General features: G+C 44.2%; 1 protein-coding gene across 1 annotated transcript; it reads left to right on the forward strand.

Annotated features, from left to right (window-relative positions):
* The first annotated feature begins 242 nt into the window (after positions 1-242).
* LOC115790659 (protein transport protein SEC31) lies at positions 243-12,665 on the forward strand. The gene is made up of 7 exons (XM_030744529.1): positions 243-345; positions 2,711-2,980; positions 4,337-4,431; positions 8,068-8,224; positions 9,700-9,879; positions 10,125-10,172; positions 10,950-12,665. The coding sequence occupies exons 2-7, from the start codon at positions 2,839-2,841 to the stop codon at positions 11,837-11,839; spliced, it is 1,512 nt and encodes a 503-aa protein (XP_030600389.1). The 5' UTR covers positions 243-345; positions 2,711-2,838; the 3' UTR covers positions 11,840-12,665.
* The last annotated feature ends 223 nt before the right edge of the window (positions 12,666-12,888 follow it).

Here is a 12,888-nt window from a genome sequence, read left to right on the forward strand (position 1 = left end):
GCGTGCGTGGCTTTTGTACTAATTAACTACGTGGAACAGGAGGGGGGGGGGGCTGTCGTGGGGACCCTCATCAACACTTTCACTCATTAAATATTCACAGTATTACTTTCCACGTACAGAGTTCGTGAGTTTCGTGACGGATGTGTTTGGGAATGAGTGAGTGGTGCATACTGTAGCTGTGGCAGATGGGGGCGCGCGGCGGCCTAAAAATGTTGCGCGTTCAAGGAAGAAGGAAAAAAACACACGCGCTGCGTGAATAGAGTCTGCGCAATTCGGTTGTTCTCGTCACTCCGAACTTTCGGGAGAACCACGGAGGAAGGAGGGGAGAACAGCGCCATTTTCCTGGTAATTATTTACTGCATATTCAGCTTTTTTTTTTTTTTTACACTGCACATCACGACTAATTCGCAGTAACAACGCGAACGGCGGCGTTATAGCACAGAAAAACAGTGCAAAGCTACGGTGCGAAATGAAAGATCGCAGCGCCGCAGCTAGCAGGCATTTCGTCCTCCAGCTCGGCCACCGAGAGTCGCGTAGCTGTGCTTGGCGCAGCGCAAAAATACCGCACGCTGCTCCGCGTTTAATGTCTATGATAATCCCACTCGTGATTACGGAAATTCACGGAATTCACACGTTTTGTCGTTTTAACGCAGTGACCGGTCAGATCGACGCAGCTAACGGACACGGCAGAGACGGCAGTGGGCAGCTCCCTGTGAACCATCAGGCAGGAGCATGAGCCCAACAAAGACACAACAGGGGCGCAGCTGATTGGCTCCCACGGGCCACGTGTCCGACAGAACGCAATGTTTATTTATCAGTTATTTAATGAGTTCTGGAACGTTAATACGCTCCAAGTGCGCGTTCCGTGCGTGTTGACAGAATCAGAAGCGTGTTAGAGCTCTGTGACGTCAACAGTTCGACCCAAGGAAACAAAGTAACTAAAAACGGTTTGAGGAAGAAGACTTACTCATTATTTGCAACCAGTTGATGATGATTAAATATACATAATGTGTGTGTTGATGTAGCTTGCGTAACACTATAGAAGGCGTTTATGAATAACATTTGTGCACATGGTCTCTTTAGAAAGCAGAAAAAGTGTCAGAGATTTTGGTGATTTGGTTAAGATGGACAGCCAATCACAACAGTGTCATTCAAAATCCAGCCAGGAGGGGGCAGCAGAGGGACACGAGCTAAAGAAAAGCCAGCTGTTCTCGGCCAACACTGCAGATGATTTTTCTTGAAATCTGCAGTTTCATGTCTGTTTATGATTCAGGTTTAAACTGAGACATGGAGACTTTCTGCTGTGTGTGCAACATTTTTGTCTGTGTTGGAAATCAAAATTCAAACAAAATTAAAATCAGTTCTCAGAAAATTGTGCTTGAAAGGAGGCGATAGTGACACTCATCACTGCCACTCTTGGAGTGTTAGTGAACAGCTATGACTCAGCTGATAATATCTCTTTATTATTTATTTTTATTAATCAGCGTTACTAAATTTGAATGCGATTTGCATCATAGGTAGGAACAGTTGTACAGCAGGTACATTGAAAGTGTCGGTGAGTAACAGCACATGCTCCCTGCTTCTGTAGTCATTTTTGCTACTGGAAACGTGTCGTCAAGAAGCTTGCATTTATTTAACAGTATGGAGAAAACTTGTGTCCCACTGCTGTTCACTTACAGGATGTTTTTTATGCTGCCACCATGTGTTGAATAGGATGATCGACGGGGCGAAAAAAACCACCACATTTTATATTAATTATTAAAAAATATTTGTGTAAATGGATGTATTTATGCCACCAGAAAATTAGTTTAGACTTTTACAAGAACTCATGTTAGGAAAGAAAATACATAGTTTGCCGTCTTTCTGTAGGAGAGTGATGTCCACAGCTGTGATTGGTAGCTTGTGGTATTTAATATTACACTTGAGGAGCCTGCAGGGTGTACAGATTCTCTAAATAGTGACAGCAGAAACAGTCTGCTGGTATACTTGGTTGGCCGTTAATATATGTAAATGGGAGTAATGAGACTGCTGTCACTCCTCCAGTGGTCCAAGACAGCAGTTTGAGTCCGTCTGATGCGGGGGGGGACCTGCTGACCTCCATCACAGTGCAGGAAAACACGAGACAGGAAGCACCACAACTAGCTGGTTAGCAATGACTGAACTTTCAGAGGAGGAGCGAGGGCTAGGAGACTGTTAAAAGAATCATTCGCATTGTTATCTCACACAGATTTAAAAAAAACTCTACATCTGGGCATCCCAGCCAAGTACAGACTGCACATGGGACACGCGGTGATGCATAACCTCTAAATGTCTTCATCAGCTGTCATTTAATCTGCAGTAAATTTGTCCAGCATTTTTACCTTGTTAGAGACGCTTAAAATTATTGTCACACAACCTAAAAAAGGTTGCAGATCAGCATCCAAATTATTCAAAATGTACTCAAGAATGTATCCTATATTAAACCCCAGAAAAAATATATAAAAAGCTATTTTGTTTAAAATTAAAAGATGGAAACTTGAGATTGAACTGCACAAACGCTTATTAAGGAACTTATTTAATGCAATAATAAGTAATAGGTTTCAGATAGAGTGAAATACTTGGCACGCTTAATGAACTGATGTTATTTCTGCCTACTTATAATTAATTTTGTCACAGAGTGGGCCACTCTTGCCTCTGTATTGCCTCTCTTTCACTGGTTTCTATTTTGCAGATCCTGTGCAGTCAGCCAGGCATCTCGAGTCCCAACTGGGAGCTGGATCAGGATTGGCTAGTCGTGGAGGGCGTTGAATTTGGACTCGGTCTCTCTTTTAGTGGGCGGTCCGAAGCGGCGGTGGAGCCATGTCAGCCACGTGGCATGAGGATGATGAGGAGTTGAAGTTGGGAGGAGTAAAAGGAGGATTGAAAGCCAAACCAAGGTTCTCCTTCACCGAGGTCAAACTGCTGCTGGAGGCGGTGAAGAGGAACAGATACATCATCCTCAGTGAGTAAGAGTAGAAAAGCAGATGGTAATGACAGTCCATATTCAGACTGTCTGTTCTGAAATATCTCATTTATCAGCTCCAAATCCAGCGGGCTCAATTTGACTCGTGAGTTCAGAGCAGCAGAGACACACCAACACACAACATCAATGCAGACGGCGCGCGCTGCAGCTCAGCATCTGTGAGGATTCAATGCAGGGCTTTAAGCTTTGGTGGAGTAATGCCCACACAAGCATATCAAGTGACATTTTTACGTGGATTCTTGGGCTCGAGTGAGGGAAGAAAGGAGCGGGAGACTGACACGGATGGGTGCAGCGTGCAGGAATACAGATGACGTCCTGGTCTGTTGTGGTGAAGAGAAAGCTGAGAGTGTAATTGAAGCTGTGGATTGACTGGCTGATCTCGAATTGTACCCTCACCCGTGATCACGAGCTGTGCTGGACACCTCCTTAGACTGCTGTCCCCCAACCCAGACCTGGATAACTGGGAGAAAATGGATGGTTGATAGATTTATTTATTCATCCAAGAGAACTACACCATCCATGCTTGATTCCCTAGTAGTTACTGCTAACCTGTTAGTCCTGCTAGCCCATCTGGTGTTCCCCTGCTGATTGGCTCATTGGTCACGTTGCTGTTGTGGTGGTGTTCAGTCACTGAGCGGCTCAAATCTCTTGTCATATGGGCTGATGGGCTCCAGCTTCACTGCCTTGGACTGCATTTGGTGATGGTAATCCCTGTTCTGCTGTGAAAGCCGCTCCAACCAGAACTGGCAGCAGGTGGAGAACTGCTTCTGATGCTGCTGCAGTGAGCTCAGCAGTGAACGACTGCCAGCTGCAGTTGGAATCAGTCCATCCATACTTCTTTGTCATCATGTACTTGACAGTTAAAATAGTGGTGCAGGAGCACCTTGTTTTAATGATGTTTAGTTCATGTGGTTCTTCCTGAGTGCACACATGAGCCACTGAAACACTGGTCTCACTGAATAAGTTATTTCCTGCAGGAAAGTTTGAATGAAATAGTAAAGTTTGTATTTTTTGTATGCTCAGGACGGGAAGCTGGAAGTGAAGCTGAGTAATGATTATGGTGTCGGTGAACTTAAAGCAAAGTACAGCCTCAGATGTCAAATATAACATTTTACTGTGAAGTCACAGGTTATTTTACTGGTCTGTCTTAAACAAACTAGTGTGATAAAGTGAGTGGAGGCAGTTTCACTGGATTTAATGTACTGTGTGCTTTTAAAGATCTTTACCAGCAGAGGGCGCGTCTGAGTCACATTACAATACCACTGTGATTAAGACTTTTTGAGACTGATTTCTCTCACATCACCCAGATTAAAACTTATCTCTTTCTCTCTGTAGGGAAGTTTAACCAGGGTGTGTCGGCTGAAACCAAGAAACAGACGTGGGCTGAAATCACCAATCAGATCAACGGTCTGGGAGAGAATCACAGAGAGGTTTGTTGTTGTTGTACTTCATTATTAATTAGAGAAACTCCTTTAAGAGAAGATTTATAAAGTTGGAACTGCTGTAAAAAGATCAGGAAGAGGCTCATCTCTCTTTCATAGATTTGCTTTTTTCTGCATTATATTTAAACACAATAGCTCAAAAAGCTTTAAATGAATTCTGATGAAACTGTGTAGGGGTGTAGAGTCGGGTCATGTTAACAATCCATTAAAATTTGCCTCACATCCATCGAGGTCTTCAGGCTCAACTTCATGTTTTTTTTGGTCCAAAACTGTCAAAAAGCCTTTTAACTTAGAACCTATGATTTTTACAGGTGTGGTGTGTATTGTCAACATATAGAAAGTATTATATAAACTAGGGATGTGCACGACTACACAATTCATCGTCACTATTGTCACTAGTCGATACCAGACGTAGTAGTCGGTTAGCCTAATTATTAAGATTTTAATTGATGCCCGGTGCCGTAAATTGTTGTCCTAAATGTTACGCAGCCATCTGCCACCACACAGACCTGCAGCCCCGACATCATTATAGAAAAATGCCATAACTCTGTTAATCTTGGCCTGATATTTTTATTAAGTCTCATATTGTTAGTTATTTTTGAAGTTTTACAACGTAACCTGAAGCGCACCTCCGGAGAAACACCGTCATTTCCTTGTGTGCATTTCCGGCTACTTCCCCTGAGTTTGTACAAAAAAGTGAAAAAAAAAACAACTAGAGGGACAAATGTGTTTGCACCTTAAAAAAAGCTGACCACAGCAACGAGGAGGACCCAGGAGGAAAAAAAAGTCCCGGCATTTTATGTTTCTGTCGGCCGGCACTGCATGTAAAACACCGGGACACGACCGAAAGGTACTTAACACACCTGCACAGGTGTAAATGCCAGCAACATCGGCCACGTACGTAGATTAAGTCGTAGCTCTGCAAAGACCCAGCGCTGAAGTCTGAGTCAGGGGTGAGCTGGAGGAGGAGGTCTGGGCTTCACCGCTCAGGCTGCGACCCCGTGACCCGGCCCCGGATAAGCGGAAGAAAATGGATGGATGTCTGTATTGTTTTGATGTGTGTCATGAATTGTAGAATGAGCATCGTTCATAATGCGCGGCACAGTGCGCCACACTTTAAAGTCGCAGTTTGTTATTTACTCATATTTTAATGATGCGTGAACATCGTTTGCAGTAACTCGTTTTCATATATTTAACATCAGTTGATTTTAAGTGTTTATTTCTTGGTTGTCTGTTTGGAGTGTAACATGCAGTGTTCATAATGCACGATGCCGCACAGTTCAGCAGCATTTAATAGAAGAACACAACTGAACCTGATATCTGAGTGTTTCTTCCTTTAGTCCAGAGGTCCCCAACCCCCGGGCCGTGGACCGGTACCGGGCTGTGGGACATTTGGTACCGGGCCGCACATAAAGAATAAATAACTTAAATTATTTCCGTTTTACTTATTATCTGCGCCTAAACTATATTTTATTTTGAAAAATGGGCGGATTCGCTCCATTACTTCCTTCCATGACTTCCTCTTGACGTGTCAAGACGTTTCTGCTCACATGATACGTCACCGCTAAAATTAAACCCAGAAGCTTCAGGCCTGTCTAACGAAATCGGTTGGTTGACCTACATAACGCTTCTTTAAATTTTTGAGTGCTCAACAAGAGTAGAAAAGCGCTATGTAAGAACTAGTCCATTTACCATTTTATTTATCAACACCGGGGATAGCAGTGAGGTAGACCCAGCCATCAAACTGACTCTCCAGCGCTTGACACCGCGGCTCTGCAGCCACGCTCCATGTGAAATCGGCCGAACCCAGTCAAACCAGAAGCCAGCAAAATGAGTATCAGAGAAACAAGCTCAGGGGGCTTACACTGATTCAGTGTTATGGTGAGTTGTATTTTTCATGCGCTTTATACAGTAAAAATCACCTAAGTCGAAGTCGCACAAATCGGGGTTTCGCTCTAGTTGGATGGCATCTGCAGGTCCTGATTTTTCCTAACATTAATTCCAATAAAATCATCACATAAATCCGTCGGATATTCACCTACCTCGGATGAAAAATCTGGTCCCATTGTAATAAATTTCCAGTTAAATGTGATCGCATAAACTGGATGAGTTTAGCGCTAAAACCCTCCTCAGCTCCTGTCCGCCCACTTCCATGCATCGGCTCGTTCGTGCACAACTACACACACACTAACAACGCCTGGAAATTGTTTTAGTGTTTATATCAGTTCATTTCACCGGGGACAATCGTGGCAAGTGTAAGCTACAAACTTGCACTTACGAGTAAAATTTGAGATTATAAAATTTGCAGAAGCAAATTCATAGATGAAGCAGAAGCCATTGCAGTGAAATTCGATAATAGACCCCAAACTGGGCCATTTGAATCCGACTGAGGTGATTTCTACTGTATTTGTTTTTGCGGTGTATCTTATTTTGAAGGCATGTTTTACCATGGCTCTAACAGCTGACCAGGGAGCGCTGTGGGCAGAGAGCCTGTTATTCATGTTGAGGCGGGATGTTACGAGAACGCTGCTGATAGAGTTGCATACGAATACAAAGTGGATTCCCGTTTTTTATTATTATACGTAGAAAATATCACACTTGGTTATGGTCGTATCATTTATTTTGACGTATTTATTCGCCACACCTTAAAAGCCGGTCTGTGGAAATATTTTCTAACACTAAACCGGTCCGCGGCTCAAAAAAGGTTGGGGACCACTGCTTTAGTCGACTAAGAAATTAGTCACCAGGAACATCCCTAATATAAACATTTAAAATATGTCACATTTGACCTCTGACCTCTCCTTCAAGGTCAGTAAATTGATGTGATGCTATAAAGAGCGATTTAAAACTGTGGTTCTCACTGCTATTGCTTGTATTGACAGCATATAGGCAAATAGAGAAATAAATATGGGGATTCTAAATATCATGTTACTTTGGACCGCTGACCTTCAAGGTCAAATAAGGTCAAACCTTCATAAAGTGTCTTTTATCTTTAAAAATCTGCCTTTTTTTGTACTGGCAGCATTTTATAAAGAAGAAAGAAAACAAAACAAATATATTTAAAATGTAATAGATTTCCCTTCAGAGTAAATGCTGCTCAGAGCGAGCTGCCTCGGGGGAGGTTTGTGCTCTACAACATTTACAAGAATCAATTATTCAGGCTGTAGAACATTTCAGCATAACACTAAGTCAAAGGTCAAAAATGATTTTCTTGTAGACAATTTTGGAAACAAAGAATGACGACCACTTTGTTTGTTTAGTCCAGCTTTGTGTGAAATGTGTAACAATGAGCAGGAAACGTCCGCGTCAGCAGTTTTCAGTCCGTCTCTGTGCTGCCTCCTGCTGTCTGAACACAACAGATACTTTAAACATGAAGCCTTTGTGGCTTAAATCCATACCAAATATATATTACACTACATTAAACCACAGACGTGACCAAAGCATATCCATCACATAACCTGAATATATTCACTTTAGGATGTGAGCATTTTTTGCTGTTTGTGCTTCATAAATGATCAGTTGATATTTTGACTGTAATTTAAAGCATCAGTTGCAGCAGTGCTGTGGGTGGGATCTCCTGGATCTCCTCACACAGCAGTCCTCAAAGGTTTCCTTCTCTGTCAGGTGCGTCAGATCATGAAGAAATGGGCGGACCTCAAATGTGATGGGAAGCGACGCATTGCAGCCATGCGGGGTCCCAACGGCGCCACCCTGAGGAAGAAGAAACTGGGCCCAGTGGAGAAGATGGTCCACAAGATACTGATGATGAGTCCCAGAGGAGGTGAGGCAAGTTAGAAAGGTTTCTGAGTGAAGTGACCCAGAAGTATCTGCGTTGCAGCCATGATAAGAGCTGTTCGAACCCTCCAAATCCTCAGGAAAGGTGCTTCACTGCTGGCTCATCCCTTGGGAAATGAGATACTGCCGTCCCACGTTCATGCAAACAGTTCTTTTCTATCTCAACAACTTGATCTTTTGAAGCTGTATTCATTTTTGATAAACTCGGTAATGAAGTTCTCTTACAGCCTGAATATCGTGTTGTTTCACGCAGGTCATATAAAACAGTTACGTAAGATGAGTTTTTGTGGCCCACCTTTGGCAGCAGCAGACTCATGTCGACAGCATCTTCATCACGTTAAGCAGCCTCGTGTTACTGCAGTCTGTTCTCCAGAGAGCAGCCTCGCCCCACACCGCACGCGAGTCACTGCACGCTGCTGCTGACTCGTGCTGGCGTTTGCTCTGGACCTCGTTTTCGTTTGTTCGTTTGTTTTTACATGTTTCTCCTGTTTGTACCAGACCTGATCTCACCATGCCACTCGTGTTTCATTGATTCAGCACCGGGATCTTATGTAGCCCAGCTGATGTTTATTGGTGACATGCAAACAGCTTCTAGGTGCATTAATGCCACCTCCTGGCAGTAGAGATGCTCTGCATCTTACCAGGTGCCAGTAAAATCAGGAGAAAATGTGCCCTGGTCTTAATAAGAACATCAGTAGTTTTATAGTTAGTACTGTGGACTCAAGCTGGCCTATAGTGTTTATCACTAACACTGCTGTATGTTTAATATTGCTTAATTTCTTCTGTCTGTGCCGTCTTTGGTCAGAAAAGTGCTTTTAACAGCCTGTCAGAGAGTCCACAGAAGTGTTGTACTCAGCATGCCCCTAAAGTAAAGGATGCATGTGTGAATTGGTACACCGCTCAAAAAGAGTGAGCGGTATATGAGAAGCTGTGCACAGCGAGCATTATTGCACACCTTACATGATGTGATAACCTGAGCTAAGAGTGGACTGAACTTCATTTTCACATTAAAACATGTCACTCATTTAAAACTGAAACAAACAGCATTTCCTGAACTGGAATAATTGAAGGAATCTGTCACTGCAGCTTGGACAGGTGGTGCAGTGAGTGAGCATCGCTTCGAAGATGATGCAGAAGTGACGCGTTCTGTGCTGCTAGTGTAAATGGTTACATTTACATTACATCACATTACTGACAGTCAAGAAGGGGAATGCAGACACTCAGCACTGTAGAGCTGCTGCTATAGTAAAGGCTAGTTAGCAGCTATGAGCTGGGCAAGAGTGAAGAACTCGATCATGAGTTTCAAGGCACAAAAACTGCACAAGATACAGCTGCACCGCTCTGTACTGTTAGCATGCAGACTGTGTGAAAGCAGTAGAATATTAGAGTCAAATATGTCCATCTAGGATCATCTGTCGAGCCCAGTGTGAATTCACTGAGATGAAATGTGTTGGTTCTCAGATGGCGACAGTGATCTGGACTTTGGAGAAGATGATAATTTCTCAAAGATGTACAGTAAAGGCCTGCCCTCAAACACTTCCCCCTACTCCTACCTCAGCTTGACAGACGGCACCCACACTTTACCGGGAGGACCCTCCTTTGACCTTTCACCCCTCTCTTCACCTGAGAAGGAACTTGGTGGTGAGTAGCACTGTTACACCCACACTAAATCTGAAGTGATGAAGGCTCACGTGTAAATCCTGTTTTACATTTCTAATATAAATATGAAGAACTTGGGTTATAAGACGGACAGATTGATCTCACAGACGTTGTTTCAATAGAGAAGGAATGACTCGGTGACTGCTTCTTAAGTCTGTAAAATTAGCAAAGTCCTTTAAGTTTGAGGTGTTCTTACACATTTTCCATGATGTTCATGTTCTTTGCAGGAGATCCTTTTCACTCCTCCTCTGACTTTGACCTGGGTGATGATGGAGGTAAGAACAGCATTATTTTTTAGATAAATTCAGATGAAATAAACACAAGATGGATTTTTTTTTTTTTTTTTTGGTGCCAGAACGTAAGAGTTTTAAACTATGAAAAGTCGAGTGATAATTTTATGAGCTCCTGTAAACCTCCTGATTTGAATTGGCACAAGCGTGGATGCAGGTGAATGAAGTCTCAGGAATAATCTCATCAGGCCAGTGAAGTGAGGAACAAAGAAATGGGAAGGAGGAAAAAAAGCATTCGTCTATATTTGTGCATCCCTACAAGAAACTGATTTTGCTTCCTGTCTAAGCATGTTCCCACTGGTTTCTGCTGCTCATTTTAAGCGTAAACTGGAAAACATGCTGATGGTTTAGTGACCCGGCATTAATTAACCCCATAACAGCGGCGAAGCACCCGTTAACTGCCCTTACTTGCTGTGAACAGCTGGTCAACACGGAGCGGATCACCGCTGAGGCGGCTGATCAAAGGAATTACGCGAAAAATTCAAACAGTTTCAGAAAGCTTAGAAATTGCACTTCACAGCCAATATAGAGTTATTACGGTAATTGTTGCCAGAAGTCGGCGAACGGCGGCACTTTTGAAGTACGTTCTATCACCGGCGACAGGTTAGGGTTAAAGAGGTTTTAGTCTTTTACCAGGTAAAGTGTTTGAGAGCCAGTTCTCATTTACAGACATGACCTGATTGACCCTGGATGTTTCAGAGTGCTGCTTCTGGAAAGAATAAACTACAAAAACATCATTCCTGTGTTTGTGTCCATTTACAGAACACATGATGGATTTTGATGAAAACGATGACTCCATGTTCTCATACCCTTCCGTTCTCCCGCCACCCTCCACCTCCCTCGAACCCCTGCCCGATGACGCCCTGACGAGGGTCAAGCCCGTCTACACGTACTCCCGAAGCAACAATGGCCAGAGCCAAACCCTCATCCAGAACAACTCTTCCCCCTCCAACAGACCTCCACCTGGACCTTCCTCCTCCTCTGTGGCTTCCACATCCTCTGGTTTCCGTTCAGCATCTAATTCAGAAGCTGCTTCGTGCTCTGCTGCTCCCCCACCATCACAGTCCCCCACCGCCTCCAACAGGCCAGCGTCCACCCTTCCTGCTCCCTCTTCATTCCTTCCTCCATCATCTTCCTCTACACCTGCTGCAGCCAATGGTGCTGCTTCTCACCCTCCGCGCTTCTCTACCTCAGTCCCCCCACCAGCTTCCTCCACTTTTCAATCCCCCACTGTCACCTCTGCCCCCATCTCTTCCAGCAGCCGGCCTCCTCCATCCTCCTCAGTCTTTCCACCCAGTCCTCTCTCCACCTCAGGCTCAAACCCATCTGAACCCCTCCCAGCTGGAGCATCCTCATGCAGGTCACGGGACCAGGTGGCCCAGGTGGCTTCTCAGAGCCTGCAGCAGCAGCGGGCCAGCAGGATGCTCCTGACCTCAGTGTCTCAGTCTCTGGAGACGTTAGCTCAGTCGGTCCAGCTGCTTGTGGAGAGCCAGCAGGAGTTTGTGCAGGAGTCCTTGCAGCTCCAGAGGGAGACCGTGGACATCCTGAGGGATTTCTCGAACACTGCGCTTACCATGCTGAGAGACAAGGCCAGCAGTGGGCAGCTGGGCCACCATCACCACCCCCGACATCATCCCGCCTCGCACTTCTGAAAACCTGAGGGAGAAATGTCAGGTTTTAGCAGTACGAGGACCTTCTCATCAGTCAGGAGTCGTTCTGATTAGTCTTCCTGGTTGAATCACGAGATGAAAGATATTTGATATTCTCAGCCGCTGAGGCTGCTGGACACAAAAGCTGCTTTCCACTGGTGACACGAGCACACGCAGAATTCGGCTCAGAGCTCAGATTTTATTTATGTGCCTAAATCCTGTTTGTTTTTCTTTTCTAATTTTATTTGTGTCAAATACTAAATGTTTTCCACACTGTAATAATCAGCATTTATGAAAGATGGTGCTGAGCTGCTGTAATCTCACGACTGCCGTGGACATTTCCACACAAACCCAGAGCGACTGAGTGGAATTACAGAAGACGATACACTACATGGTGCAAAGGCACGAGTTTGATTTGATTATTTAACTTCCTGAGTGCAGTGGAGCACGAGAGGAAATGAACAAAGACACGAAGGTTTCAGGAGAATACAGAAGACGGACGATGCGTTCGATCTCCCGGGCGAGCTCAGAGTGGCGGTACCAAGTGCTGTTAAACTCAATCAGCTCGACTCGGACCAGCTCCTGTCCTTTCCACTAATCTGAAACGCCAGTGGGGTAACACCTGTGGACAGGTGGTAGTGGTGGTTTCTATCTATGATGCAACAACCAGAACTTTAGTCAATTAGAATAAATTGAGCAGAATGAACCTGTTTTGTTTGGGTTACTGCTGAATTTCGCTGCTGCTGCTGATGAAACTTTAGCTGTAATTGACCAGTGGACGAACTGAGTCCTTTGTCCTCATTAAAGACAAACTGTTCTCTTTTGGTAATCTGCTTACAGGTGCATTCATGTTTGGCCTCAAGAGTGCTCTGCACGCTCCATTCAGCCTGAAATCAGATTAACTTCACTGTACACACAGGAAAAGGGGGAAAACCCGCGAACAATAAATACATTAACACAAACAGCGAAATATAGACAGACTGCAGATTAAAGAACCTTAAAACAATAGGCAGCAGATCCTTCATGACTTTAAAAACTTTAATTGTGAAATG

The sequence above is a fragment of the Archocentrus centrarchus genome, chromosome 13 (assembly GCF_007364275.1).
Source record: "Archocentrus centrarchus isolate MPI-CPG fArcCen1 chromosome 13, fArcCen1, whole genome shotgun sequence".
Classification (NCBI taxonomy): Eukaryota; Metazoa; Chordata; class Actinopteri; order Cichliformes; family Cichlidae; genus Archocentrus; species Archocentrus centrarchus.